The following is a 23128-nucleotide window of genomic DNA, read 5'->3' on the forward strand; positions in this document are numbered from 1 at the left end:
AGGAGGAAATGGGAATAGGAAAAGGGAATGTGTTTCTCAGAATCTAGAGGTTCTAGGGCCTAAGCTGCCAGCTCAGCCATGAGACAGGTCAGTTTGGACCTTGGCAGCCCCACCATAATGTCTGACTGAACTAGTGTGTGCAATGGGGTGTATATTGTCATCCAGGACTGGGAATGTGGCTGGCTTAGTGGTAGAGTGCTTGCCTAGTATGCATGAAGCCCTGGGTTCGATTCCTCAGAACAGAAAAACTGGCACTGTGGTTCAATAGATACAAAACGGAAAAAGCTGGCACTGTGGTTCAATTCATAGAATGCTAGCCTTAAATCAAAGAAGCTCAGGGTCCGTGCCCAGGCCCTGAGTTCAAGCCCCAGGACTGGCCAAAAAATGCTTGGAGTATCATCCAGAGACCTGCTATGGTGGGCAGGGTGGCAGGGGCGGGAGGGGTCTCTAGGATTGGAAACAGCCTTACAGCTCTCTCTGTCTTCAAGGAAGGCCGCTGGAGACCCTTTATCATCAGGCCCACACCATCCCCCCTCATGAAGCCCCTGCTGGTGTTTGTGAACCCCAAGAGTGGGGGCAACCAGGTAAGCGGCTCTCCACTAGGAGCTGGCCGTGGTTCCCAGGGCCCATGTCAGGCCTCTGCTTCATCTTTCTCACAGGTCCTGAGAAAGTTCTTTTCCATCTCCACTCCTCAGCCCTCACTGGGTTTGGTTCCCATAGCCACATCCTTCTCCTTGACCTTGTCCCTGCTTTGCCTCTACCCACCCACTGCCTCCTCATCCCCTACAGGGCGCTAAGATCATCCAGTCCTTCCTCTGGTATCTCAATCCCCGACAAGTCTTTGATCTGAGCCAGGGAGGGCCCAAGGAGGCGTAAGTACTTGCTAAAGTTCTGCAGCAGACAGCAGGGGCTTGCCTGGTTCTGAGCACAACACATGTCCCCATTCCTGTCTTTCCCCGGCCCAGGCTGGAAATGTACCGCAAAGTACACAACCTGCGGATCCTGGCATGTGGGGGCGATGGCACGGTAGGTTCTCCCAAAGCCAGGGCTGAGCTTGTGCTTCCCACAACGGGCCCCTGCCTGGCCTGACTGTCCCCTTCTGTCTGCCCCGCCTGCTCCAGGTTGGCTGGATTCTCTCCACTCTGGACCAGCTGCGCTTAAAACCACCGCCCCCTGTTGCCATCCTGCCTCTGGGTACTGGCAATGACCTGGCACGTACCCTCAACTGGGGTGGGGTAAGCACACGTGGGATGGGGGTTGAAGCAGAGCAGGGTGTGGCGGGGGTCTCTCAGCACTGGAAGAGCTCAGTCTTGGCTTCCTCCCACCAGGGCTATACAGATGAACCAGTGTCCAAGATCCTCTCCCATGTAGAGGAAGGGAATGTGGTGCAGCTGGACCGCTGGGACCTTCGCGCTGAGCCCAACCCTGAGGCAGGGCCTGAGGAGCGAGATGAGGGCGCTACTGACCGGGTGGGTCAGCCAAGGCCAGATGGGGAGCCCAGGTGTCTGGACACCTAGGGTACCTGGGCTGGGCCTGCACTCCCACTCGCTGGTTCTGGGAACTTAGGCAAGTCTCCTCCAGTGCTCCAGAGACAAAAATGACAAGATCGATTTTTGTTGAGCCACCTGACGACATGTAGTGAAGACTCACATACTGTGTGTGAGATAGTGTTCTAAATAGCAGATAACTCGGAGTCCCACTGCTCCTGCAGTCCAGGCACACGGCTGCAGCACTGGAGGGCTCCAGCATTCACTCCAAAGGCAGCGCAGCAGGGCCTGCCTGGTGATGCTCTGGGCCTAGGAAGAGCTTTGGCACATGGTTCACGGGGTAGAAAGGTACTAAGATGCCAGGTGCCAGTGGTTCGAGCCTATAATCCTAGCAACTCAGGAGACTGAAATCTGAGGAAAAAAGAAAGGCGCTCAGAGCAAGTGAGTGCACATGGCCACTGGAGAAGATGTCTGGGATGCCCGGTCCTCACACATGTCCCTTCTCCTCCCAGCTACCACTGGATGTCTTCAACAACTACTTCAGCCTGGGCTTTGATGCACATGTCACCCTGGAGTTTCATGAGTCTCGAGGTGGGTGGTCCCTAGAAAGGCCATATCTTGATCCTCCTCATTCCTAGCCTCCCTCTCCACCCTCCACCCCAGGCCCAGACACATCAGCAGGTTGGCTGATCCCCATTTCTTGTCTTCACTCAGAGGCCAACCCAGAGAAATTCAACAGTCGCTTTCGGAACAAGATGTTCTATGCGGGGGTGAGTCGGTTCTACCCGTACCTCTCCCTGCGCCCATCTCCGCTCTGCCACAGTGGCGAGAGAAGATCCCGTCACTAGCTGGTGACCCTCACCCCTTCTGTCTCCCACAGACAGCCTTCTCTGACTTCCTAATGGGCAGTTCCAAGGACTTGGCCAAGCACATCCGGGTGGTGGTGAGCAGGGCTGAACTGACAGATGGGTGGGTGCAGCCGGGCAGGAAGGACGCCTGGACAAGTGTGTGTCTGTTCCCAATACTTCCCTGTTCCTGCCTCCAGTGTGATGGGATGGACCTGACCCCCAAGATCCAGGACCTGAAGCCCCAGTGCATCGTTTTCCTGAATATCCCCAGGTGAGGGAGTCAGGCTGTGGTGGCCCCCTGGCCCATCCCACGGCTCCATGCTGAGGCCCTCCATGCCCTCCCCGCAGGTACTGTGCGGGCACCATGCCCTGGGGCCACCCTGGGGAGCACCATGATTTTGAGCCCCAGCGGCATGACGACGGCTACCTCGAGGTCATCGGCTTCACCATGACATCTCTAGTGAGCGTGCGGGCCCTGTGCCCATGGGCGGGGCCTGGCCCAAAGCTAGAAGGGGTCACCAAGGTCAAGGAGCTCACCTCATGGCCCTCCTCTGGTTCAGGGCTGCCGCTTTCCACTCTTTAAGGGTGACTTAGCCTGCGAGGGGCTGCGGGAGGTCACCTCTGTGCCCCCCTGACTGGGGAGTCACCTTTCTCGTCTCTGTTCCTTCCCCTCACCTCCTCTCCCCTCTACTCTTCACATCTTTGCTCTAGGGGTCCCTCCTTCCTTTGTCCTCTGTCCAGAGTCTCTGGAAGAAGCAGACCCCTCCACCCCACCCCTGATCTGAGCTTCCTCTTTCCACAGGCAGCACTGCAGGTGGGCGGGCATGGCGAGCGACTGACACAGTGCCGAGAGGTTCTGCTCACCACAGCCAAGGCCATTCCCGTGCAGGTGGACGGCGAGCCCTGCAAGCTCACAGCCTCACGCATCCGCATTGCCTTGCGCAACCAGGCCACCATGGTGCAGAAGGCAAAGCGCCGGAGCACCGCTCCCCTGCACAGCGAGTACGTCCACCTTGCTTCCACAAGCCACGGGCACCGAGGCCACACTGCCCCTCTCTGAACCATGGTTTTCCCACTTGTAAGATGGGGCAAACGGGGGCAAATGGGCAGGAGTGGGGAGCTCAGTGCTAGAGCACTGGCCCAGCATATGCAAGGTCACTACGTGAAAGGAAGTTAAGGAGTAACAGTCCCTCTGCCCCAGGGCTTGGGGAGGGAGGCTGCACATGGTGTGGTGGCTGGCCAGGGAGTAATGGTCTGGGCAGGGCTCTTGCAGAGTTCCTTCTCATTGGCCCTGCCCACAGCCAGCAGCCGGTTCCTGAACAGCTGCGGATCCAGGTGAGCAGGGTCAGCATGCACGATTACGAGGCCCTGCATTACGACAAGGAGCAGCTCAAGGAGGCCTGTGAGTGGCAGCAGTGCTGGGGACGGGGTGAAGCTCCTCATCCCCTGCCAGCTGCTGATGGGCCTCTTTCCTCCAGCTGTGCCTCTGGGCACTGTGGTGGTTCCTGGAGACAGCGACCTAGAGCTCTGCCGCGCTCACATCGAGAGGCTCCAGCAGGTAAGTGATGGGGAGGGAGGAGGTGGGTGCCGCTGCTGGAAGCCCTCTTCCTTCCTGCCCAACCCCACCTCACTCTGACCTTTGTGTCTCTCAACAGGAGCCCGATGGTGCTGGAGCCAAATCCCCAACATGCCAGAGATTGTCCCCCAAGTGGTGTTTCCTGGATGGTTAGTATGCTCTGGAGGATGAGCTGTGGGCAGGCCGGGGATCTCCTTACCCTTTCCATGGGGGAGCCCAATGGGCAGCAGAGGTCTCCTTGGTCTCCCCCATCCTCACCCAGTCATTTCTTCCACAGCCACCACTGCCAGCCGCTTCTACAGGATTGACCGGGCGCAGGTGAGCTGCAGGCCTGCTCCATGGGAAGCTGCTTCCTCACTCCACACCCCTACCTCTGCAGAAAGGAAGCCTCTGCAGCTTCTCAGTGCACTTGCCCAGGCCTCCCGGCCCATGTACTTCCTCATGCCGTGGCCACAGGTCTCCCGATGCCCTGTGCATGTGGCATCCACAGAACGGGCTTGCTGGGGACTGTAGGAGGCCTGGAAGCATCTGAGGGAATGGGAGGAAGTAGCTGGGGCTGGGTTACCTGCATAAAGGTTTGGCATTGGGAATTGCTGTTCTTGGCCAGCAGAATGGAAAGGAGGTGGTGGTGGGACTGGCCCTGCTTGCAGCAGAGGCTTCTCTAGATCTATGGCCCCTGCTGTCCTCAGCCCCCACCATCTAGAAGGGTCTAGAAGGTCTGAGCCCTAACCTCCCCACCCACAGGAGCACCTCAACTATGTGACTGAGATCGCACAGGATGAGATCTATATCCTGGACCCTGAGCTGCTGGGGGCATCGGCCCGGCCTGACCTCCCAACCCCCACCTCTCCTCTCCCTGCCTCCCCGTGCTCCCCTACACCTCGGTGAGTCCCACTGCCCAGTTTTCTACTACAGGGCTATCAATCCCATCCACTTGCTAGCTGGTGGCTAACTCCTGACTTCAGCTACAGCCTCTCCATGAGCTCCAGGGAGCAGTAAGTGTCCATCAGCTAGCTGCCCATCCTGCCTGGGTGGCTACCTGCCACCCCTCCACCTAGCCAGCCGCCCTCGACCGCATACGTAGCCTTGGCCCTGCAGCTTGCCTCACCCCCAGCCCCCCCTGCCAATAGTTGCCTCACATGGCCCTGTGCTCCCCCACTGTGCACTTCTACCTCATGGGGCTCCAGCCCCATCCCAGTCATCCTCACCCAGTCTCCCCACTGTGGCCCATCTTCCCTTCAGTCCAGGGCCCTCTCTGGCAGCCTTTCCTGTGCTCCCAGTCCAGCCTGGGTTCCCTTCCCAGCACACCTGTTTGAGCTCGGCTCTACCCCTCAGAGTCCTTCCCAGGATGCTGTGCGAAGGTGCCATCTCCTTGATGGCTCAGTCACACTACCTCACTGAACACCTTGTGAATTCCTAATTTGTTGATTTGTGTCCCTGCACCAGAACGCAAGCTCCATGAGGGCAAGTCCTCTCTGTCTTGTTCCCAGCTGCATCCCCATTGCCTGGAACACTGCTTGACATTTCGCAGGCCCTCAATCCACTGAAAGAGCAAAAGCCGCCAGTTGGGGTGGGGAGGGTGGCCCGCTAGGCCTGGCTGACCTGGGTCACATCGCATCCTGCTCTGTTTGCAGGTCACTGCAAGGGGATGCTGTGCCCCCTCAAGGTGAGGCTTCTTCCCCTTGGGCCCCCCTCGGCTCACTGCGGGGAGGGGGAGAGCCCATGGGCACCTTATACAAGCTCAGCCCTCGGCACGTGTGCCTGCACATGACACACTCAGACATCCGATACCAGCCTACATCTTTGACCTTAGTGTAACTGGCAGGTGTGTTCTGTGCAGGTGAGGAGTTGATTGAAGCTGCCAAGAGGAATGACTTCTGCAAGGTACTAGCTTCAGGCTCAGTGGAGCCCTGCAGCCCCTTGCCCTGGGGAATGGAGCCTCTGGGCTGATGTGCCCACACACGGTTACCTGTCATCATCTGGCTCTCTGTGGCTCTCATTGGCAGCTCCTGCCTTGTCCCATCTGCCCAGGCCACAGTAGTTGTCTTTTAGCAGGGACCTCCTCACTCAGTCCACTTGTTTCTGATGTTTAGAAAAGGCCAAGTCTTAGGAGAACCAGAGATGTCATGCTTGATTGCCACTGTTCCTGGGCATTCCGTGGCTCCCAGGGTGGCGCTTCTTATGGCCTCCTAGACACTCCAAGAGCCCCCAGGGGCACCTAGGGAATGGTCTGTGTGAGCCTGTACCAGTGTACATGCCTGTGGCCTATACCTGTATGGGAACAGGGAAGGGAAGATGAGGTTTAGGTCCTGGAGGTCAGCTCTGCTCTACCTCATTCCCTCAGCTTCAGGAGCTGCACCGAGCAGGAGGCGATCTCATGCACCGGGATCAGCAGAGCCGCACACTCCTGCACCATGCGGTCAGCACTGGCAGCAAGGAGGTGGTCCGCTACCTGCTGGACCATGGTAAGCCATGCTCCTGGGGCCAGAGGGGAGGGGAGGCTGCCGTGCCTCTGACCACCCCCGCCTTCCCTCCCTTTCCTCCTGTAGCGCCCCAGGAGATCCTTGATGCGGTGGAGGAGAAGTGAGTAGGGGGAGGGGGAGACAAAAGTCTCTAGAAACCATCCTTCCAATTTGGTCAGCCAGAACCCCTGACCCCTACCTGGCCAGCCTGTGGCCCTCTGGGCCGCTCCTTTCCCCTGCCCTTTCTTATGGCTGTTGGGATGAGCCCGCCAAAGGGCACAGTGGACCCACAGCCATCCCTGCCCCACAGTGGGGAGACCTGTCTACACCAGGCAGCAGCCCTGGGCCAGCGCACCATCTGCCACTACATCGTGGAAGCAGGGGCCTCCCTCATGAAGACAGACCAGCAGGTGGGCAGCTTTTCCAAACTTGGGGGCTGGGGAAGCTGCCCTTGGGGATTTGCAGTTGAGACCCTGAGGAATCAGCCTGCAGAGGAGGCACTGACGGCCCTGGAGGCTGCCCCTCCCTCCCAGGCCACCTGGAGGAGAGCTCCTGCCTGTCAGCCAGTCCGGGCCCTAGGCTTCTAGCCCTGTACCCTTAGCATGCCCCCATTCTTGTCAGGGTGACACCCCCCGGCAGCGGGCGGAGAAGGCTCAGGACACAGAGTTGGCGGCCTACCTGGAGAACCGGCAGCACTACCAGATGATCCAGCGAGAGGACCAGGAGACGGCTGTGTAGTGGGGATGGCCCTTGGGCAGCTGGAGGGACGACTACAAGATGAATGCCCTCCTCGCCCACCTCACTGCCACATTCCAGCCGGATGGCCACGGGGGGACCCATGTTCTGGGGAAGGAGCCCCGTGCTGCCCTGAGGAGCTACCCAGACCTAGATGCTGAGGAGCTGGACTCTCACCTGTCCCCCCGAGGCCCCAGCCTGACCTGGAAACAGGCTGGGCTGGATGGGCCTTTGGCCAGGCGTGGGGCTGGGCCACTTCAGGGCAGTCACCCCCAGTGCAGCCGAGGGAGGAGCAGGGTGGAGGCTAGGCGGTGTCCTGGAGGCCTTCAGGAAGAGGCCTCGACAGCCACCTGGCCTGGGAGCCGCACCGGGTCCAGAGCTCAGTCCCTCTCCTCCCCTTCCGCCCTCCCCGAACCGCAGAGCCTGCTGCATTCACCTGCCCGCCGCCCTGCTTGGCACCTACCCCGTGTCATTTCCTCGAAGACTGTGTGGCCTGGGGGTGGGGGACGGGGCTCCCACGGTGACATGTTTACAGCTGGGTGTGACTCAGTAAAGCGGAGTTGTTTTTTTCCTTTCTGGTTTTCTTCTTTTGCCATGGAGGTCTGAGAGAAGCTCGGGGTGTGCTAGGTTACCCTCGTGGGTGGGGGGGCTGGGGACTGCTGGATCGACCCTTTCCAGGGACCCCGGTTCCCGCTTCGGGGAGCCTGCCTGCCCGGCTCCTGACCTCTGCCCCGAAGCCTTACTCCTTGGGGCGGAGCTGATTTTTCTCCAGCTTCCCGCTTCCCTCTGGGACGAAAACAATGAAAGTGAAAGAGGTGGGCGGGAGAGGGGGGGCCAGGCCTGGGCTCCGAGGTCCATTTGGCCCAGAGGCCCCCCTCCCCCAGCCTGCAGGGAGAGGGGGAGGGCTCCGGGGAGAGCCCCGAGGCTCCGGGGTCAGAGGGTGGGCATTTACCATCGCCAGGGGGCCGGGTCTGCAACTTCTCAGACGGCTCTTGTCAGCTCCAAGTTTTACCAACCCAGGCCGGCGGGCCCCTCCTCCCCTCCAGCCCGCGTTCCTCGGCTCGGGCGCTTTGCTCTGGGGTCCTGAAAGCCAGGCTGCCCCCACGGCAGAGCCCCTCTCGGCCCTAGAATGAGGCGATCGGAGGTGGGGCCAGACTGCTCGCTCCTGGGACTACCCCGGGCGCCCAGGAGGCCAGCGGGGCCTCGACGGTGAACTCAACCCCGCGGACACAGGGGCCGCCGGGCCGGCGACACCCGGGGCTCCGCGCCCCTCCAGGTCTCCATCTAGGGCTCCCCGGCCCCCAAAGAAGGCGATGACCCGGGAGGGGCGGGCGGGCGGCGGGGAGAGGGCACTGATCAGAGCCCTAGACCCGGGTCAATAACCGCACCCCCCCCCCCCAAGATCGGTACGGAACAGGGAGACCGGAGGGTTCCAAAGGTGGAGCAACAGCGTGTCCACCCCCCCCCCCCCGGGGCGACTCGGCAGGGACCCGAGGCGAAGGCGAAGCCGGGGCGCGGGGCGGGCGCGGAGGCGGGGACGCCGGGGTGGGGGGCGGCGCGGGTTTGAGGGGAGGGGGCGGGGCGGGTCCTTCCCCGGTGGGGGGGAGGGGGCGGGGGCCCATGTGACCGGCTCAGACCGGTTCTGGAGACAAAAGGGGCCGCAGCGGCCGGAGCGGGACGGGCCCGGCGCGGGAGGGAGCGAAGCAGCGCGCGCGGCTTAGCGAGTGAGCGCGCGGGGCGGCGGCCGCACTGGGCGCGCGGTGGCCGCGTCCCCTCGCCCGCTCCCCCGGGGTCTGGGGCGGGCAGGGAGGCTGAGCCGCGTCCCGGGCTCGCGGCAGCCCATCACGGACGCCCCTGGCTCGGGGGGGGGGCGGCCCGAGCCCTCCGCCGCCCCCTTGGCAGCTCGGACCCTGTGGGCCTGAGACTCGGGACCCGTGGGGTGGGCGATCCTCGCACGCGGTCCCCAGTGGGGAAGGGGCCGGGCCGCGGGAGTCCGACCCGTTGCTCTCTCCCCAGGATGCAGCACCGAGGCTTCCTGCTCCTGGTCCTCCTCGCCCTCCTGGCGCTCACCTCGGCGGTGGCCAAGAAGAAAGGTGACGGGGGTGGGCGGTGAGGGCGGTGAGGGCGGGCTAGGGCTGGCCGCCGGAGTTCCACTCGGGACCGCGCGGCACCCCGCGATCTGAGCTCTGTTCTGCGCGCGTTGTAGACAAGGTGAAGAAGGGTGGCCCGGGCAGCGAGTGCGCGGAATGGACCTGGGGCCCGTGCACCCCCAGCAGCAAGGACTGCGGCGTGGGCTTCCGCGAGGGCACCTGCGGGGCCCAGACGCAGCGCATCCGCTGCCGGGTGCCCTGCAACTGGAAGAAGGAGTTTGGAGGTGAGGTGGCCGAGTAGCGCGGCCGGGGGGGGGGGGGGGGGACGTCCTCGCTGAACACATGGGCTGGCTGGTGGAGGGAGGCCGCGGGGTGCCCGGCCCCGACCCGCAGCCCCTCTCCCGCCAGCCGACTGCAAGTACAAGTTTGAGAGCTGGGGAGCGTGTGATGGGGGCACAGGCACCAAAGCCCGCCAGGGCACCCTGAAGAAGGCGCGTTACAATGCCCAGTGCCAGGAGACCATCCGCGTGACCAAGCCCTGCACCCCCAAGACCAAAGCCAAGGCCAAAGGTCAGCGAAGGGGGGGGCTCCCCCACCCGAGAGGAGTGTTAGAGCTGAGGTTTGGGGTCCTTCCTGGTCAGTGATTCGTTGCCATTAGGATGTCCGCGGAGCAAGTCTTGGAGATGGGCACGGTGGGCCGAGGGAGGCTGGGGGGCTCGGGAGACGCCACATCCTCTCAGGCACAAGGATGGACGCCCTCGGTGTTCCGTGGGAGCATTTGGCTTAGGCTCCAGGAACAGGCCTCGGTCACCTCTCTTGCTGGAGGGGGCCGTTGGGCGCCCTGAGCCCTTCCTAGAAGAGGACCTCGCTGCCTCGCTCTCAGCCCTGACTCACGGCAGCCCAGATTGACCTCTGCCCGCTGGCCAGGCGAGGAAGTGGTGGCTGTTGTTCGGGCGTCTGGGCCCTGGCCTGGGACTGAAAGCTTGGAAGTTTTCTAATCCCCATTGAAAGTAGACATTTCAAGGAGTGGGAAAAGGTCCGTCCCCACAAAGGCTGCCTTTTCTCCCCCACCTGCTTCCAGGTCAATTGAGCCAAAGCCACCAGGGGGCGGGATTTTCTCTCCTCTGGCCTGTGGGTTGGGGGAGGGGTGCCAGAGAGGGTCTCCGGGGTCGGTGGGCTGCCTCAGCTAATGTGTTTTTCTTGTTTTACAGCCAAGAAAGGGAAAGGGAAGGATTGAGGCTAGGCTGGAAGGAGATGGAGCCCCTGGGCCTCACCTGTGGCCTGGTCACCGCCCTCCCCTCACACAGCCCGGAGATATAACCTGCCAGTGCCTTTTGTCTGCTTGTTAGCTTTATCAATCATGCCCCGCCTCTGCCCTCACTCTCCACCCCCACCCCAGTGCCCTCAGTGGGGAGGGACTAGGGATTCTGGGAAATTTGAGTCTCCCTCAGAGGGATTTGAATCCCACTCTCCCCCCCACCCCACCCTTTGTACTCCCCCACCATGATGCCTGTTACTGAGAAATAAATAAAATGAACTGACTTGTTTTCCAATCAAAGCTTTTCTTTTTCATATATAAAAGGGTGTTTGCTGTGCAGCTTTGTTGGAGGTGAGGGAGAAGACAGGCCGCAGGGACAGGCGAACTAAAAGGGTCGGGACTTTGTTAGTGAATCCTCCCAGAGCTCATGGAAAAAGCAGAACCAGGGTGAAAAGAACATCTTCCAGGGGCCCCCATGAAGTTCCCTGAACCTTTTTACTCTTCTCCCAGGGACCTGGCTGGAGCCGAGGAAGTGAACTTAGATGACCCACTAATGCTCAACCTCACCTAGTCAAAGGTCTTTTGGTCCAGGCCTCTGCCCATCAGAAAGATTTGCCCACAGGGAAGAGTAGAGGTGAGGGGTGCCCGCCTGCCTCACCCCTGCTACCACTGAAACCTATGGAGCGCCACCCTGTCCCCTTTCTCCTTTGGACCCCGGGAGGGCCTCCCTCATCAGAGAGGTGGAGGGAAGTACTGCCTAGCACAGCTCCCCTGCTTTCCGTGGTATGGAGGTGGGGTAGGAGGTCCTTCGCAAGAAGGCCCAGAACTCAGTTCCTGAGTGACTCCAGGACTCCCATCTTGGCCTGGCTGGACTCTAACTTGCTGCAGGACTTGCTGCTTCCTACCCAGAGCCTGGCTGCGCTGCGGCCCCAGGGGAAATGTCTACCCCTGGCTTGGGATTTGGGGGGGCGGGGAAGGGCTGAGCCTACATGCAGGGTGCAGGGAGGTGGAAAGCACCGGTTACAGCAGAATGGGGGACCCCACCTTCTACCTCTTCCTAGCCTGGCCCCTTTGCTCCTGGAACACTGTTCACTCACACGTCCATTCCTTCAACTCTGCTGGTAGTTGGCCACGACAGGACGAAACAGCTGCCCACCCCGGCCAGTGTCCTCCCCCCCAGCTCCCTGAAACAGGGTGATAAGCGCCAGGGGCCCCAGTTCAGACATTTCCTGACTCAGCCTCCTCGGCCTGAGCAGAGATGTGGTCTCGGAATCCGGCCCGAGCCTCTTCCGGAACCTCCCAGCATCTCGGAGACCGCAGTTCTCTTCAGCAGATGGAAATACGGAACACAGGGCCTCCGACTCTCTTCCCCTTGGCTGGTGAGCCCTGTGGTCCCCCAGCACACACACGTAACCCCAGCACCTCCTAGCGCACCTGCCTGCCTACCTGGCTGTGCCGATGTTCCGGTACTGGCACAGCAGCAGGTGCCGGAAGGTCTTTTTGAATGTGGCGTTGCAGAGCGCGTAGCAGGCAGGGTTGATGGTGCTGTTGACGTAGCAGAGCCAGTAGCCAATGGACCACACGGTGTCGGGGATGCAGCTCTGGCAGAAGGTGTTCACCAGGACCATGACGTTGTAGGGCGTCCAGGTGAGGATGAAGGCCAGCAGGATGGCAAAGATGGTCCGAGTCACTTTGCGCTCCCGAGCTGCCATCTGCCGCTTCTTGCGCACCTGATTACGAGCGATGCTGGCAAACTTTCGGGCCACGTTGGCTGCGGGACGCATGCCAGCTGGCGTGGCGGGCACAATCTCGATGGCTGTCACACACTCGTTGCCAGTCTGCTTGGTCACAATCTGGATCTTGGACCATTTGGAGGCTGGGTTGAGGGTTCGTGGCTGCAGGCTAGGCGCGGGCATGGCAGGTGTGGTAGCCTCTGTGGTGGACAGCTCTGTGGCTGGGCGTTCCTTGGTGTTCTGGGTGACGCTGCCGGAGCTAGACTCATTGGAAGTGTCCTTGTCGGCCACTGGGCGTGGCGGGGGTGGGGGCAGGGCCGGTGGAGGCGCCTCTTCCAGCTTCCCATTGCGCAGCTCCTCCCTGGCTGTCCCACCAGGCGGGGGTTTCTTCATGCTCTGCTTCATCAGGGGGCTCTTGAGGAAAGCCAGGGTCTTGGCCTTCTTCTCCTTGGGACCCTCAGGTCGGTGCTTATGGACTCGGCTGCGACTGGCCAGAGAAATATGAATGTAGAGCACGGTCATGATGACCACAGGCAGGTAGAAGGCCGCGATGGCTGTGCCGAAGGTCACTGCTGGGTTGGACAGGAACTGAATAAAGCACTGGTTGTCAGGTACTGTCCTCTTGCCCACCACAAATTGCCAGAACAAGATGGCAGGCGCCCAGAGCACAAAGGATAGGACCCAGGCAGCTGCAATCATGAGCCCTGCCATCTTGGTGGTACGACGGGCTGGGTAGGTGAGGGGCTTGGTGACACAGAAGTAGCGATCGAAGCTGATGATGAGAAGGTTCATGACGGAGGCGTTGCTCACCACATAGTCCAGGGCCAGCCACAGGTCACACACCACAGCGCCCAGAGGCCAGTAGCCCTTGATGATGTACAGGGTGTAGAGATTCATGGAGAAAGCGCCTATGATGAGATCTGCACAAGCCAGGCTGAACAGGAAGTAGTTGTTGACCGTCTGCAGTTGTCTGTTGACCTTGATGGACAGCATCACCAGGATGTTGCCTACGACAGTCACCAGGCTCAGCGAGCCCGTCACCGTGGCGATGAACACCATCTCCACAGTCTCGTAGCGGTTGTGAGTTGACGTTACCAGGCGCACAGACTGGTTGCTTGTACTGCCGTTGACTGGTGTGAAGTTCGCCATATTGGTTAGCAGCAGTGAATCGGCAGTGGCTGGAGGAGGAAAGAGAGGAAAAGGGTGGCATGATGGCGAGGCTGGAGGGTGATCAGAGGTTAGCAGGAGTCAAGGCCATGCAGCAACAGCAGCTCAGAGAACCTGAGCTCACTCCAGCTAATGCTCCTCCTTTGTGCCCTGATCAGCATACACAGAGGGCCTCCCAGGGCTCAGCTCTGCTTCCAGTGCTTCCATTGCTTCCAGTGAATTAAACAAGAGACCGCTGGCTAATCCTAGCTACTCAGGAGGCTGAGATCTGAGGATCAAAGCCGGATCAGGAGTCCCTGATCTCCAATTAACCACGGAAAATCTGGAGTTCAAGTGATAGAGTAAAAAAGTTAAGGGACAGCACCCAGGCCCTGAGTTCAAGCCATGGTACTGACATAAAAATAAATAAATAAATACTTTTCCAAAAAAATTGGCCAGGTGCCAGTGGCTCACACCTGTAATTCTAGCTACTCAGGAGGCTGAGATCTGAGGATCACAGTTCAAAGTCAGCCCAGGAGGAAAGTCCATGAGACTCATCTCCAATGAACCACCAGAAAACTGGAAGTGGTTCTATGGCTCAAAGTGGTAGAGCATTAGCCTTGAGTGGAAAAAGTTCAGGGACAGTGCCCAGGCCCTAAGTTCAAGCCCCATGACTAAAGGGGTGGGGGTGGGGGGGAAGCAGCAAAATTCAGGTTGTAGTAGTAGTTCAAATGCTACAACACTAGCCAAACTAGCAAACTCAGCATGCACAAAGCCCTGAGTTCAAATCCTGTATCAGCATAAGAAGAAGTAAATGGAGCATGTCATAGAACGTTGCTCACTGAAACATGGGAGCAACAAAAAACGTGCTAGTAGGGTGCGGGTAGAGAGTGAGTCAGAAGACAGGACCAGAGTGTCTTCTCGCTGGGGGATCAGGGGCCTTACCCAGGGAAAGAGGAGGAGGATGACAAGGAGGCAGCCATGTGAAGAGCTGCAGAGTGTGACCCAGACAAAGGCAATGACAAGAGCCAAAGCCCTGGAGCAGGTCTAAGGCCTAGACAGAAGCCAGTATGAATGGAACCCAGGGCATGTAGAGGAAGAAGAAGATGAGCGGTCCCAGCCACAGGCTTGCTGGTGTGCTACAGTGACACATTCAGTCTTTCCTCATTCTTTCTTCTTCTATTATTATTATTGTTGTTGTTGTTGTTGTTGTTGGTGGTGGTGGTGGTGGTGGTGGTGGTGGTGTGTGTGTGTGTGTGTGTGTGTGTGTGTGTGTGTGTGTGTGTGTGTGTGTGCTGGAATGGAACCCTGGCAGTCTTTGCACATGGTAGGCATGTGCTCTGTTACTGAACTGACCCCCCGGCCCCACTCAGTCACATCCTGTCCTAACCAAACACCCCCAAGGGTGTTTTTTTTTTTTTTAATCTTTACCCTGGAGACCAAAGCAATAATTGCAATAATTGTATATAAGCAGCTAATGCTGATTGTCTACTAAGTGCCAAGCACTTGTTATACTTTTTTTTTTTTTGTCGGTCGTGGGGCTTGAACTCTGGGCCTGGGCGCTGTCCCTCAGCTCTTCAGCTCAAGGCGAGCGCTCTACCACTTGAACTACAGTGCCACTTCCGGTTTTCTGGTGGTTTATTGGAGATAGGAGTCTCACGGTCTCTCCTGCCTGGGCTGGCTTTGAACCCCGATCCTCAGATCTCAGCCTCCTGAGTAGCTAGGATTACAGGCGTGAGCCACCAGCGCCCAGCTTGTTATACTTTTTATAGTATTTGTGCATCCTCCCCACAACCCTATGAGATGGATTCTGTGATTTTTTATTTTTACTATTTACAAGCAAGGAAAATAAAGAAGGTGCAGAGATGTGGAAATAACCTGGCCAAAGTTCTGTAGTTCCTTGATGTCTTGTGGTGGGGTGGTGCATGGGAGGGTAGGAGGAAAGCAGCCCCTGAGGGCTTTGGCAGAGGGAGCCGATGCTCCCAAGGCTGGGCGGCTTCCCTGAGGACCAGAGGTGGTGGGGAGAGGAGATGCATACCTGGAGGAAGAGGAGGAATTAGAGGAGAGTCCACATTCCCTCCTCAGCCCTCATTTGCAGCCCCAGGGCAGGGGAAGGGTCCTGTGGACCCCGAAGCCCAAAGGACATCAGCTGAGGAAGGACTTCCCAATGGCCAAGGCTCGCCCCAAGGCCGCATTGGAAGGCCCAAAGAGGAAAGGATTATCCAGAGGGAAGAAAGAGGCTGTCTTGGCCGGGTAGGGAATGCTGGGGAGCCTGTGGTCAACCCCTTTCACACCCTGCAGGGATGCAGCTCCAGCTGGAGTCCCCAGGCTCCTCCCCTGAGCCTGCCCTTCCTCCCACCAGGCTCTCTTCAGCTCTCCTCCTCCTCTTCCTCTTCCATACATGTGAGGGAGGCCCACGCCCAGCGCACTGTGCCAGGGCAGCCGCTCAGCCCAGCCTCCTTCACACCCGCCAACACACACCATTCCACATACGCACACAGGCCCCATCTCAGCCACACGCAGGTCGTAGACGCAGTTCTGTGCGTCTGTGTGTGTGAAAGAGGAAGAGAGGGCGCGGCAGCCGGCTGTGGAGGAAGACACACCAAGCCGGCAGCCTGAGCTGGCTGCAGGGCCAGCAGGGTCTAACTGGTGGCCCAAGATAAGCCATCTGCCTTCCTGCACATTGCAGGAATCTGTCCTGAAACAACCTCCTGAAGAGTGACAGGCTCAGCACCTCAACTTGATCTGTAGTGTGGAAATAGCACTGGGGGACTGTGGCTAAGTGTTGGGGTGCCCCCGAGCCTGGCCCCCCCAAGCTCCCCAAACCCCACTCCACTACCAGCTTCCAGGCTTCTAGTTCAAGTATTCCTCATACATCCTGGTTTCACAGGAGGAGAGACTCTGAGAAGGGGTAACACACTCCCAAGGTCACACAAGCAGTCAAGGGCAAAAGCCAGAGAGGGCCTTCACCCGAGAGTCTTCCAGCCCTCTTTAACTCTGAGTCTCCAAAATGGAATCTCAGGAATCACCTTGAGAACCCAGAAGGTAGTAATACCCAGTGTGAACAGGCTGCCCTCCTCCAGGCCCAAGCCAGAGGACAAGGGGGCCAGGAGAAATCATGGCCCAAGAAACTCTCACTTTAGCCTCCAGGGCCAGGCCACAGGCCAATGGGATAAGAAGGACCAGGGCTCCAGGTGCCAAGCATGAAGACATAACAGCTTTTGTTTATTGAGTGTTTGTCTGAGTTAGAAATCTCTCTGGGCTTTTAATATAGATTCTCTAGTTTACTGCCTTCCATAGCCTGAAAAGGCAGGCATTTTTAGTAGCCTCAATCTTACAGATTGAAATATCCTCTTACAGAGGAGGATCATATAAATTAACTTACCCAAAGTCACAGCTTATTAGTAGGGTGAGTGCAAGATCAGATGCCAAAGCCAGGGCTGGGAAGGTGGCTCAGTGATAGAGTGCTTGCCTTGCATGCATAAGGGTTCGATTCCTCAGCACCACATAAAGCAAAAAAGCCAGAAGTAGCACTATGGCTCAAGCGGTAGGACACTCGCCTTGAGCTGAAGAGCTGAGAGACAGCACCTAGGCCCAGAGTTCAGCCCCACAACCAACAAAAAATAAAAAAGAAGCCAAAGCCATGTTCTTAGAAGACTCCTAAGGTACTAGTGCTTTATGTACTGCCTTCCCCTCCAAAAAGAACCCCCCAATACTTACCATCTTAGGTTGGGAAGGGTCCCCTCCCATTCCTGCTAGCTCTGGGACTTAGCTCTTATCCTCAAAGGGGCCTGGGTGAGCTGAATAAGTGTGGGGGGTGGGAGCTGGGGGCAGGGCGAGGCTCGGTGTGTCTTCCCAACTCCACCCAAGTATCTTTCCGCACTCCTGGGGTCTTCCTAAGACATTCTGCCCGCAGACTCTGGAACGGGCAGGAGCAGCCACCGCCCGGGACCACGCGCACCACTAGATGGCAATGTCGGTCCCCGGTGCCACTCCGCTGTCGCTGTTCGCCACCAACCCCAACTACAACACCCGGCCTCGAGCCTCCCTCGTCGTCCCCCCACCCCCCACCCCACCGCCCCAGCAGGACTTTCCGGGGGAGAGGGGAGGGGGACAGGGACATGGAGCCCAATGGTCACACTCCGCCGAGGTGGAAAGTTTAGGGCGCTCTCGCAAGGGGAGTGTGGGCGGGCCCCGAGTGCGAGTTTCTGTTTGTGAGTGATTACCGGGGATCTGGAGTAGACGCTAGTAGTTGTTTGCATGTGCGTGTGCGTGTGTGTGCGCCCCGCCACGCCTGGATGCCCGCGCGAGCGCGTGAGCAGGCCCGCGGCGCGCGGACACGTGCGTGTGCATGCGGGACGCGTGCCTGGAGGACGCACGCCGGTGCAGGTGGCCGTACCTGTGAACTAGTGTTCGAGAGCAAATGTGAGGCGGATAAACCGAGTGCCGGGTCAGATTCCTACCTTCCCGGGCCTGGGGGGGGAAATGGGGGAGACTCCCGAACACCGAGGGGCTTCGTGGAGCCCGCACCGCCATCGCGCCCGGCTTGTGGGCCGAGGGACCCCTGACTTTGGATGGTGATGAGTGAGCCCCACGCCTAGTGTGTGTGTGTGTGGGGGGGGGGGGTTCTGCGTCCTCGAGGATGCAGCGCCCAGTCCCAGCCTCCCAAGGACTTCCGTCGCGGGGCCGAGGCGATCATCGCCCCAATCCGGCCCCGAGGGACCCCCGGCCCTTAGTTCAGCCCTAAGGGGACAGGGTAGTGTGCCCCCCCAAAGGGGAGGGAGCACATGCAGCCCCTCCACCCCTCACTCTGCATTCCATTCCGCTCAATCGGCCCTATCTGCTCCCCAGCGGCCCAAGTAGGCGCCGGTTTCTTAAATGGGGTTAGGTGTAGCCTCCGGGGCCACGTTGGGGCTTCTCTTGGGATCGATCCCCCGGAGGTTTCTGTCTCCTCCGTGGTCCGTGGTGGTCCTGGCCCCAGGTGCCCCGCCTTCCTGCCAAACCTCTGGCAACTCAGCCTCTGGGCGTGGGCACCTGTGCTTTCCGGGTCCCGAGCCCCCTCCCCTTGCTGGGAGGAGAAGAGCAGCAGGAGCAGTGTTCTAGGCCCAGAGCGGTTGAGGTGTAGGTCCTCGGTTTTCGGCGGTCACACCGGGGCTCTGGGAAGGTTGTGGTCCTCGATTCTGTTCCCCTCCCCCGGGGGCCGGAGAGGAGGTTCGGGACTTCAGGGGGAAGCGGGGCGCAGGGATCTGGCCTAGGCATTGCGTCCAACACTTCCGTCGAGTGTGGGGACCCTGAGGGCAGCATCTCTCAGGCGGAGCCAGGGCCGCGGGGAAGGGGGAGGGGGCAGGAGCCGGCAGGGGTGCTTTCCGTCGGGGCTCAAGGTCGCTGATGGAGGACTCCTCGGGCTAGGGTGGGCTGCTGGCGCCGGGGCGACCAAGGGACGAAGGGAGGGCGGGGAGACAGGCGGGAAAAGGGCTCTCCAGGGCTCTTGCGCCGGGCACCGTTATAGAGATGTGGGTAGGAAGGTTGGGGTGTCAGGTCCGGACCCGACGGCTGCCCCTGGTTGCCGATGGAGGCTGTGGGCGGGAACTCAGCCCCCCATCTCCTGAGCGTCCTCCCCCTTCCCCAGGCGCACCTGGGGAAGCCTTCCTGAGCTCCCCCGGCCTTTCGTCCAGCATCTCCCCACTACCCCCAGCCCTGGGGCCCCCTGCTGCTCCCAGCACCTCGTCTGCCCTAGGAGAGGTCTGGGGGTCCTGTCTCTGGTCGACCCACCTCTGGAGACCCTCCGGGCGTCCTGGAGCCTCGCATCCCTGCCTTCCGACCGAGCCCCCCGCCCCCGCGCCTCCGCGAGTCACTCACCGCCGCCTCTGTCCCGCTCCCCTCTCGCCGGACAGACGGCGGGACCGCCGCACGGCCCCGCGGGTCGGAGGGGCAGGCGTCTGGGCCGGGCGGGGGGAGCCGGGGGCGGGGACCCGGTGCCGAGGGGCGGCCCCTGCTCCGCCTGCAGCTCCGGCGCTGTGGCTCCGACTCGCGCTCACGCTCGCACTTTTCCCCGAGCCGCGTGATGTCACGGGGAAGCAGCCAATCGTGGTGGGGCCGCGCCGCCCGCCCCGGGCCGGTCACCCAGCGGCGACGCACGCGGGGGTCACTACCTGGGGCATCGGAGGCCCGGGAGGCTGGAGTTGTTCGCGGGAGCCGGTCGACAGCTCCCGGCTCCCGCACTGCGAGGGCACCGCCCGCAGTCGCCAGGGCGGAGGAGCTGGGGGCGCTGCCCTCCGGGGGGGTGGGGGTGTCCGCGTTGTCATGGGGACGCGGCGCCCCCTCGCGGGCCGGGGAGGAAGCAGGAGGCTGGGGCTGGCTACGCTCCCCGCCTCCGCCCTGACCACTCCATCCCAGACCCCGAAGTGTTTGTTGAGCTTCTCCAGGGCTCAGCCTCTTAACATCGTCCCGCTTGCGGTTTGACCGCGGTCGCGAGCGTTTGACCCCCACGAGGAGGTTATGCGGGGGCCAGGGGGCGGCAGGGTGGATTCGGACACCACGGTTCCGTCGGGGCCGAGTTTCCAGCCCTGGGGTTGCGTGTTGACCATTCGGCAGCCGACAGGAAGGAGCGCCGTCGGGGCTCGGGAAAGCGCGGGGGAGAGAGGACAGGTGAGGGCTTACCGGGGCGAACGGGATCCACACCCCGCACACAACACCCCGCCTCCCCCCAGGCTCCTTGCTCCCACGCTGCAGGCCCAGGAAGGGGCGCGCGCGCCCTCTGCCAGCCCCAGGGTGGGACGCGCAGCCCATCCAACCGCAGCACGGCGAGCGAGTTCACTGCAGCCGGGGAGGGTTAGCCAGGGGCCCAAGGTCACCTGGGATGGAACCCGGGACCAGACTCCTAGCGAGTCTTCAGTCGCCCAGGTTTTTCCGCCACGGCACCGGGTGCAGCCTCAGGACGCCCGGCCTCGCCAGCGCCTTTCAGCACCTTGGACAGCTCCTAGCCCGCCTGGCTGGGAGGCCCCGAATTCCACCGGTTCAGACACTCGTGGTCTCTCTCCCCTTCCAGCGGACAGCCGGAGTCGGACGACCCCTTCCTCCCCTCACCACCCCCCCCCCCCCCGCCGTACCTGGGCCCCAAGTGTTATCCCTCAAACCCTCTGCGCGCAAACAGCTGATTAACCTTAAGGCGGCTGGTGTCATCTCTTGGGAAAACAACCCAAGTCCCGCCCCTCCTCCTCCCTCTCACACGGGCCGGCGGGGGGCTGGGGGGGGGGGGCGGTGGAGGCGGGGACGCCGGCAGGGGAGGAGAGGCAGCGGCGGCAGGAACCTCGGCAGAGAAGGGGCGGGGAGCTGAGCAGGAGCCAGTGCTGCGTGGCTGTCGGTGCGGAATTCTCCATGTTGAACCGGCTGAACCGGGAGGTGGAGGTCGGGTCCCCAGTGTTCCCCAAATACGAAGGCTGGTGGAAGAATTGGGAACTTTAGGGCTAAAGAAGCCATCTTCCCTTACACGAGCGGTTGGGTCTCCAGTGGTCCCTCACAATCAGGATGTTCTTGCTCCACTTCACAGATGAGGAAAAGGGGTGTTGGTCTGAATGACCAGGCGGTTGGTCCTGCACTTGCATTCCTCTGTAGGGCCTAGGAGGTAGCGCTCTTAGGACAGTCTGGGTATGTATGGGCAAGGTGTGTGTGTGGGCAAGTCCTAGGCAGTCCAGCAAGTTTAGGCCCCAGAACCAGAACCATAAAGTAACGAACTGCTCTGAGGCAGACATTCGTGTTTCTCTACCATTTCTGCAGGGGCCTTTGCCTCCCTGACCTGGAATCAATCCTAAGGCTCTCAGTTTGGAAAGCTGGGCTGGGAATGTGGCTTAGTGGTAGAATGCTTGTCTACCATGCACGAAGCCCTGGGTTCAATTCCTCAGTAACACATCAACAGTTAAGCCGGAGGGGGTGCTGTGGTTCAAGTGGTACAGTGCTGGCCTTGAGCAAAAGATGCTCAAGGACAGTGTCCAGGCCCTGAGTTCAAGCTCCAGACTGGCAAAAAAAAAGAAAGGCCGGGAAGCTGAATTGGGAACCAGAGGACTTGCTGGTTCTCCTAGGAAATGCTCATTTGTTTTGCTGATTTCATAACCTTGTGAAATGGGGGAGGGGGAGGAGAGGGGGGACAACCACTGCAAAGGCTTCCTAAGAAAGAGGTTGGTGTGAGGACAGGTGTGATGGGTTTATCCATGGTCAGAGTCAGCAGGGGTGCATCAGACAGGACCAGCTTTGGATCCTGTCACCCAGCAAGGCCTCATATCCTTGTAACAGGGCACATAGAGGTCTCATTGTGTCTCCCATGTCTGATCTTTCTTCTGCAGAAATTACAGCAGCCCAGGCATGTGCTTTGGAATCAGATATTACTTGCATTCAAATCCTGGCCTTCCTAGTTAACTATGTGGTCTAGATAACAGCAGCAAACCACTTTAGAGGGCTTTTGGGAGGAGAGGTAGTCCACACTGAGTGGCTGGCATGCAGTTTACACACATTCTTCGTGGTTAAACGAAGGTATTCTTCCTGCTGGGGAAGAATGTGTGGGCAGAGTGCAGGGTTTGCAGGACTCCCTTATCCTTCCCCCCTTTAATTAGTTCAAATCCCACTTATTAAGATTGCATAGTACAAGCACAATATACAACTGCAAGGAAAGGAAAGCTCAGAAAAGGGCCAGATGCCAGTGGCTTGTGACTATAATCCTAGCTACTTAGGAGATTGAGACCTGGAGGATCATGATTTGAAGCCAGCCTTGGCAGAAAAATCTGAAAGACTGTTTCCAATTAACTAGCAAAAGGCCAAGCCAGAGATGTGGGCTCATGTGGTAGAACACATGAGTAGCAAGCTGAATGAATGCAAAACCTTAATCCCTGGCACTAAGAAAAAACAAAACAGCTTGCTTAACTAAGGTTACACAGCTAGCTAGCTAATGTCCAGGAGCACTATACAGTCTGACTTTTTTTTTTTTTTTTTGCGGGTCTTGGGGCCTGAACTCTGGGCCTGGGCACTGTCCCTCAGCTTTTCAGCTCAAGGCTAGTGCTCTACCACTTGAGCCACAGTGCCACTTCTGGCTTTTTCTGCTTATGTGGTGCTGAGGGATAGAACCCAGGGCCTCATGCATGTAAGGGAAGCACTCTACCTTCCCAGCCCATGATGTATTCTTTTCTTTTTATCTTCAGGTTTGGTCTCTGCTGGGGCAGAATCTGTAATTGGGTGTAACCCATAGCTACTGGGACAGGGTTGGGCACATAACCAGGTGCCAATGGCTCATATCTGTAATCCTAGCTACTTAGGAGGCTGAGATCTGAGGATCGTAGTTTGAAGTCAGTCCAGGCAGGAAAGTCCATGAGTCTCTTATCTCCAACTAACGACCAGAAAACTGGAAGTGGCAATGTGGCTTAAAGTGGTAGAGTGCTAGCCTTGAGTAAAAAATTTCAGGGACAGTGCCTAAGCCCTGAGATCAAGCCCCACAACAACAAAGATACTCATGCAGTACTTGCTGTTGGTAAGAAACCCTTCCTTTCTATCTCTTCAAGAGTTCAGGTTCATATCTTTCTAAATTTCTTCTAACTTGAAGCCTTCTAGCCAGCCGTGGCACCTTTGGGACACTTTTGGAAAAGACCAAATTCCCATCTCAGACACCCTTGGACTCCCAAGACCTCAGAGGATCCCAGTGTTTGGCCACTTAATCTTCACTTCAGGCCCACAGTGCTGGGTAGGGAGCAATCAGGGCCAACAACTTCCCATCACTCTGGCCTATCCAGGCATCACTGAAATGCCCCTC

The 23128-nt window shown here is 59.4% G+C and overlaps 3 protein-coding genes across 8 annotated transcripts in view; 2 read left to right on the top strand and 1 right to left on the bottom strand.

The window, feature by feature from the left end:
* Positions 1-7679, top strand: part of Dgkz (diacylglycerol kinase zeta) — a 33238-nt gene extending 25559 nt beyond the window's left edge. For all 5 annotated transcript variants that reach the window (XM_042675881.1, XM_042675883.1, XM_042675884.1 and 2 more), the window contains exons 10-31: positions 489-584; positions 790-872; positions 966-1026; positions 1122-1235; positions 1329-1469; positions 2000-2078; positions 2202-2257; positions 2368-2430; positions 2533-2606; positions 2684-2795; positions 3138-3337; positions 3637-3737; positions 3814-3893; positions 3991-4060; positions 4189-4229; positions 4656-4795; positions 5546-5577; positions 5752-5795; positions 6256-6376; positions 6461-6494; positions 6684-6783; positions 6995-7679. In XM_042675881.1, the coding sequence (XP_042531815.1) occupies positions 489-584; positions 790-872; positions 966-1026; positions 1122-1235; positions 1329-1469; positions 2000-2078; positions 2202-2257; positions 2368-2430; positions 2533-2606; positions 2684-2795; positions 3138-3337; positions 3637-3737; positions 3814-3893; positions 3991-4060; positions 4189-4229; positions 4656-4795; positions 5546-5577; positions 5752-5795; positions 6256-6376; positions 6461-6494; positions 6684-6783; positions 6995-7111 (1959 nt within the window). In that variant the 3' untranslated portion in view covers positions 7112-7679. The remainder of the gene's footprint in view (positions 1-488; positions 585-789; positions 873-965; positions 1027-1121; positions 1236-1328; positions 1470-1999; positions 2079-2201; positions 2258-2367; positions 2431-2532; positions 2607-2683; positions 2796-3137; positions 3338-3636; positions 3738-3813; positions 3894-3990; positions 4061-4188; positions 4230-4655; positions 4796-5545; positions 5578-5751; positions 5796-6255; positions 6377-6460; positions 6495-6683; positions 6784-6994) is intronic.
* A 225-nt stretch (positions 7680-7904) lies between these two features.
* Mdk (midkine) lies at positions 7905-10722 on the top strand. 2 transcript variants are annotated; one of them, XM_042676076.1, is made up of 5 exons: positions 7905-7923; positions 9125-9201; positions 9315-9482; positions 9607-9768; positions 10410-10722. In XM_042676076.1, the coding sequence occupies exons 2-5, from the start codon at positions 9126-9128 to the stop codon at positions 10433-10435; spliced, it is 432 nt and encodes a 143-aa protein (XP_042532010.1). In that variant the 5' UTR covers positions 7905-7923; position 9125; the 3' UTR covers positions 10436-10722. The 2 variants fall into 2 exon arrangements, with proteins under 2 accessions (XP_042532010.1, XP_042532009.1); XM_042676075.1 differs by lacking the exon at positions 7905-7923 and adding an exon at positions 8727-8832 and having other exon boundaries at positions 10410-10721.
* Positions 10723-11766: 1044 nt separating this feature from the next.
* Positions 11767-13342, bottom strand: Chrm4 (cholinergic receptor muscarinic 4). The gene has a single exon (XM_042676327.1). The coding sequence runs from the start codon at positions 13336-13338 to the stop codon at positions 11899-11901; it is 1440 nt and encodes a 479-aa protein (XP_042532261.1). The 5' UTR covers positions 13339-13342; the 3' UTR covers positions 11767-11898.
* Positions 13343-23128: the final 9786 nt, after the last annotated feature.

Source organism: Dipodomys spectabilis, unplaced genomic scaffold (genome assembly GCF_019054845.1).
Source record: "Dipodomys spectabilis isolate Male_0828 unplaced genomic scaffold, ASM1905484v1 ptg000030l, whole genome shotgun sequence".
Taxonomy (NCBI): domain Eukaryota; kingdom Metazoa; phylum Chordata; class Mammalia; order Rodentia; family Heteromyidae; genus Dipodomys; species Dipodomys spectabilis.

Excerpts from the sequence above, each read along its gene's own strand:
- Mdk (XM_042676076.1), top strand. The coding sequence starts at position 9,126 with ATGCAGCACCGAGGCTTCCTGCTCCTGGTCCTCCTCGCCCTCCTGGCG. Across the intron at positions 9,202-9,314 it reads GGCGGTGGCCAAGAAGAAAG|ACAAGGTGAAGAAGGGTGGC; the intron begins GTGACGGGGGTG and ends CGCGCGTTGTAG. Across the intron at positions 9,483-9,606 it reads CTGGAAGAAGGAGTTTGGAG|CCGACTGCAAGTACAAGTTT; the intron begins GTGAGGTGGCCG and ends CTCTCCCGCCAG.
- Chrm4 (XM_042676327.1), bottom strand. The coding sequence starts at position 13,338 with ATGGCGAACTTCACACCAGTCAACGGCAGTACAAGCAACCAGTCTGTG.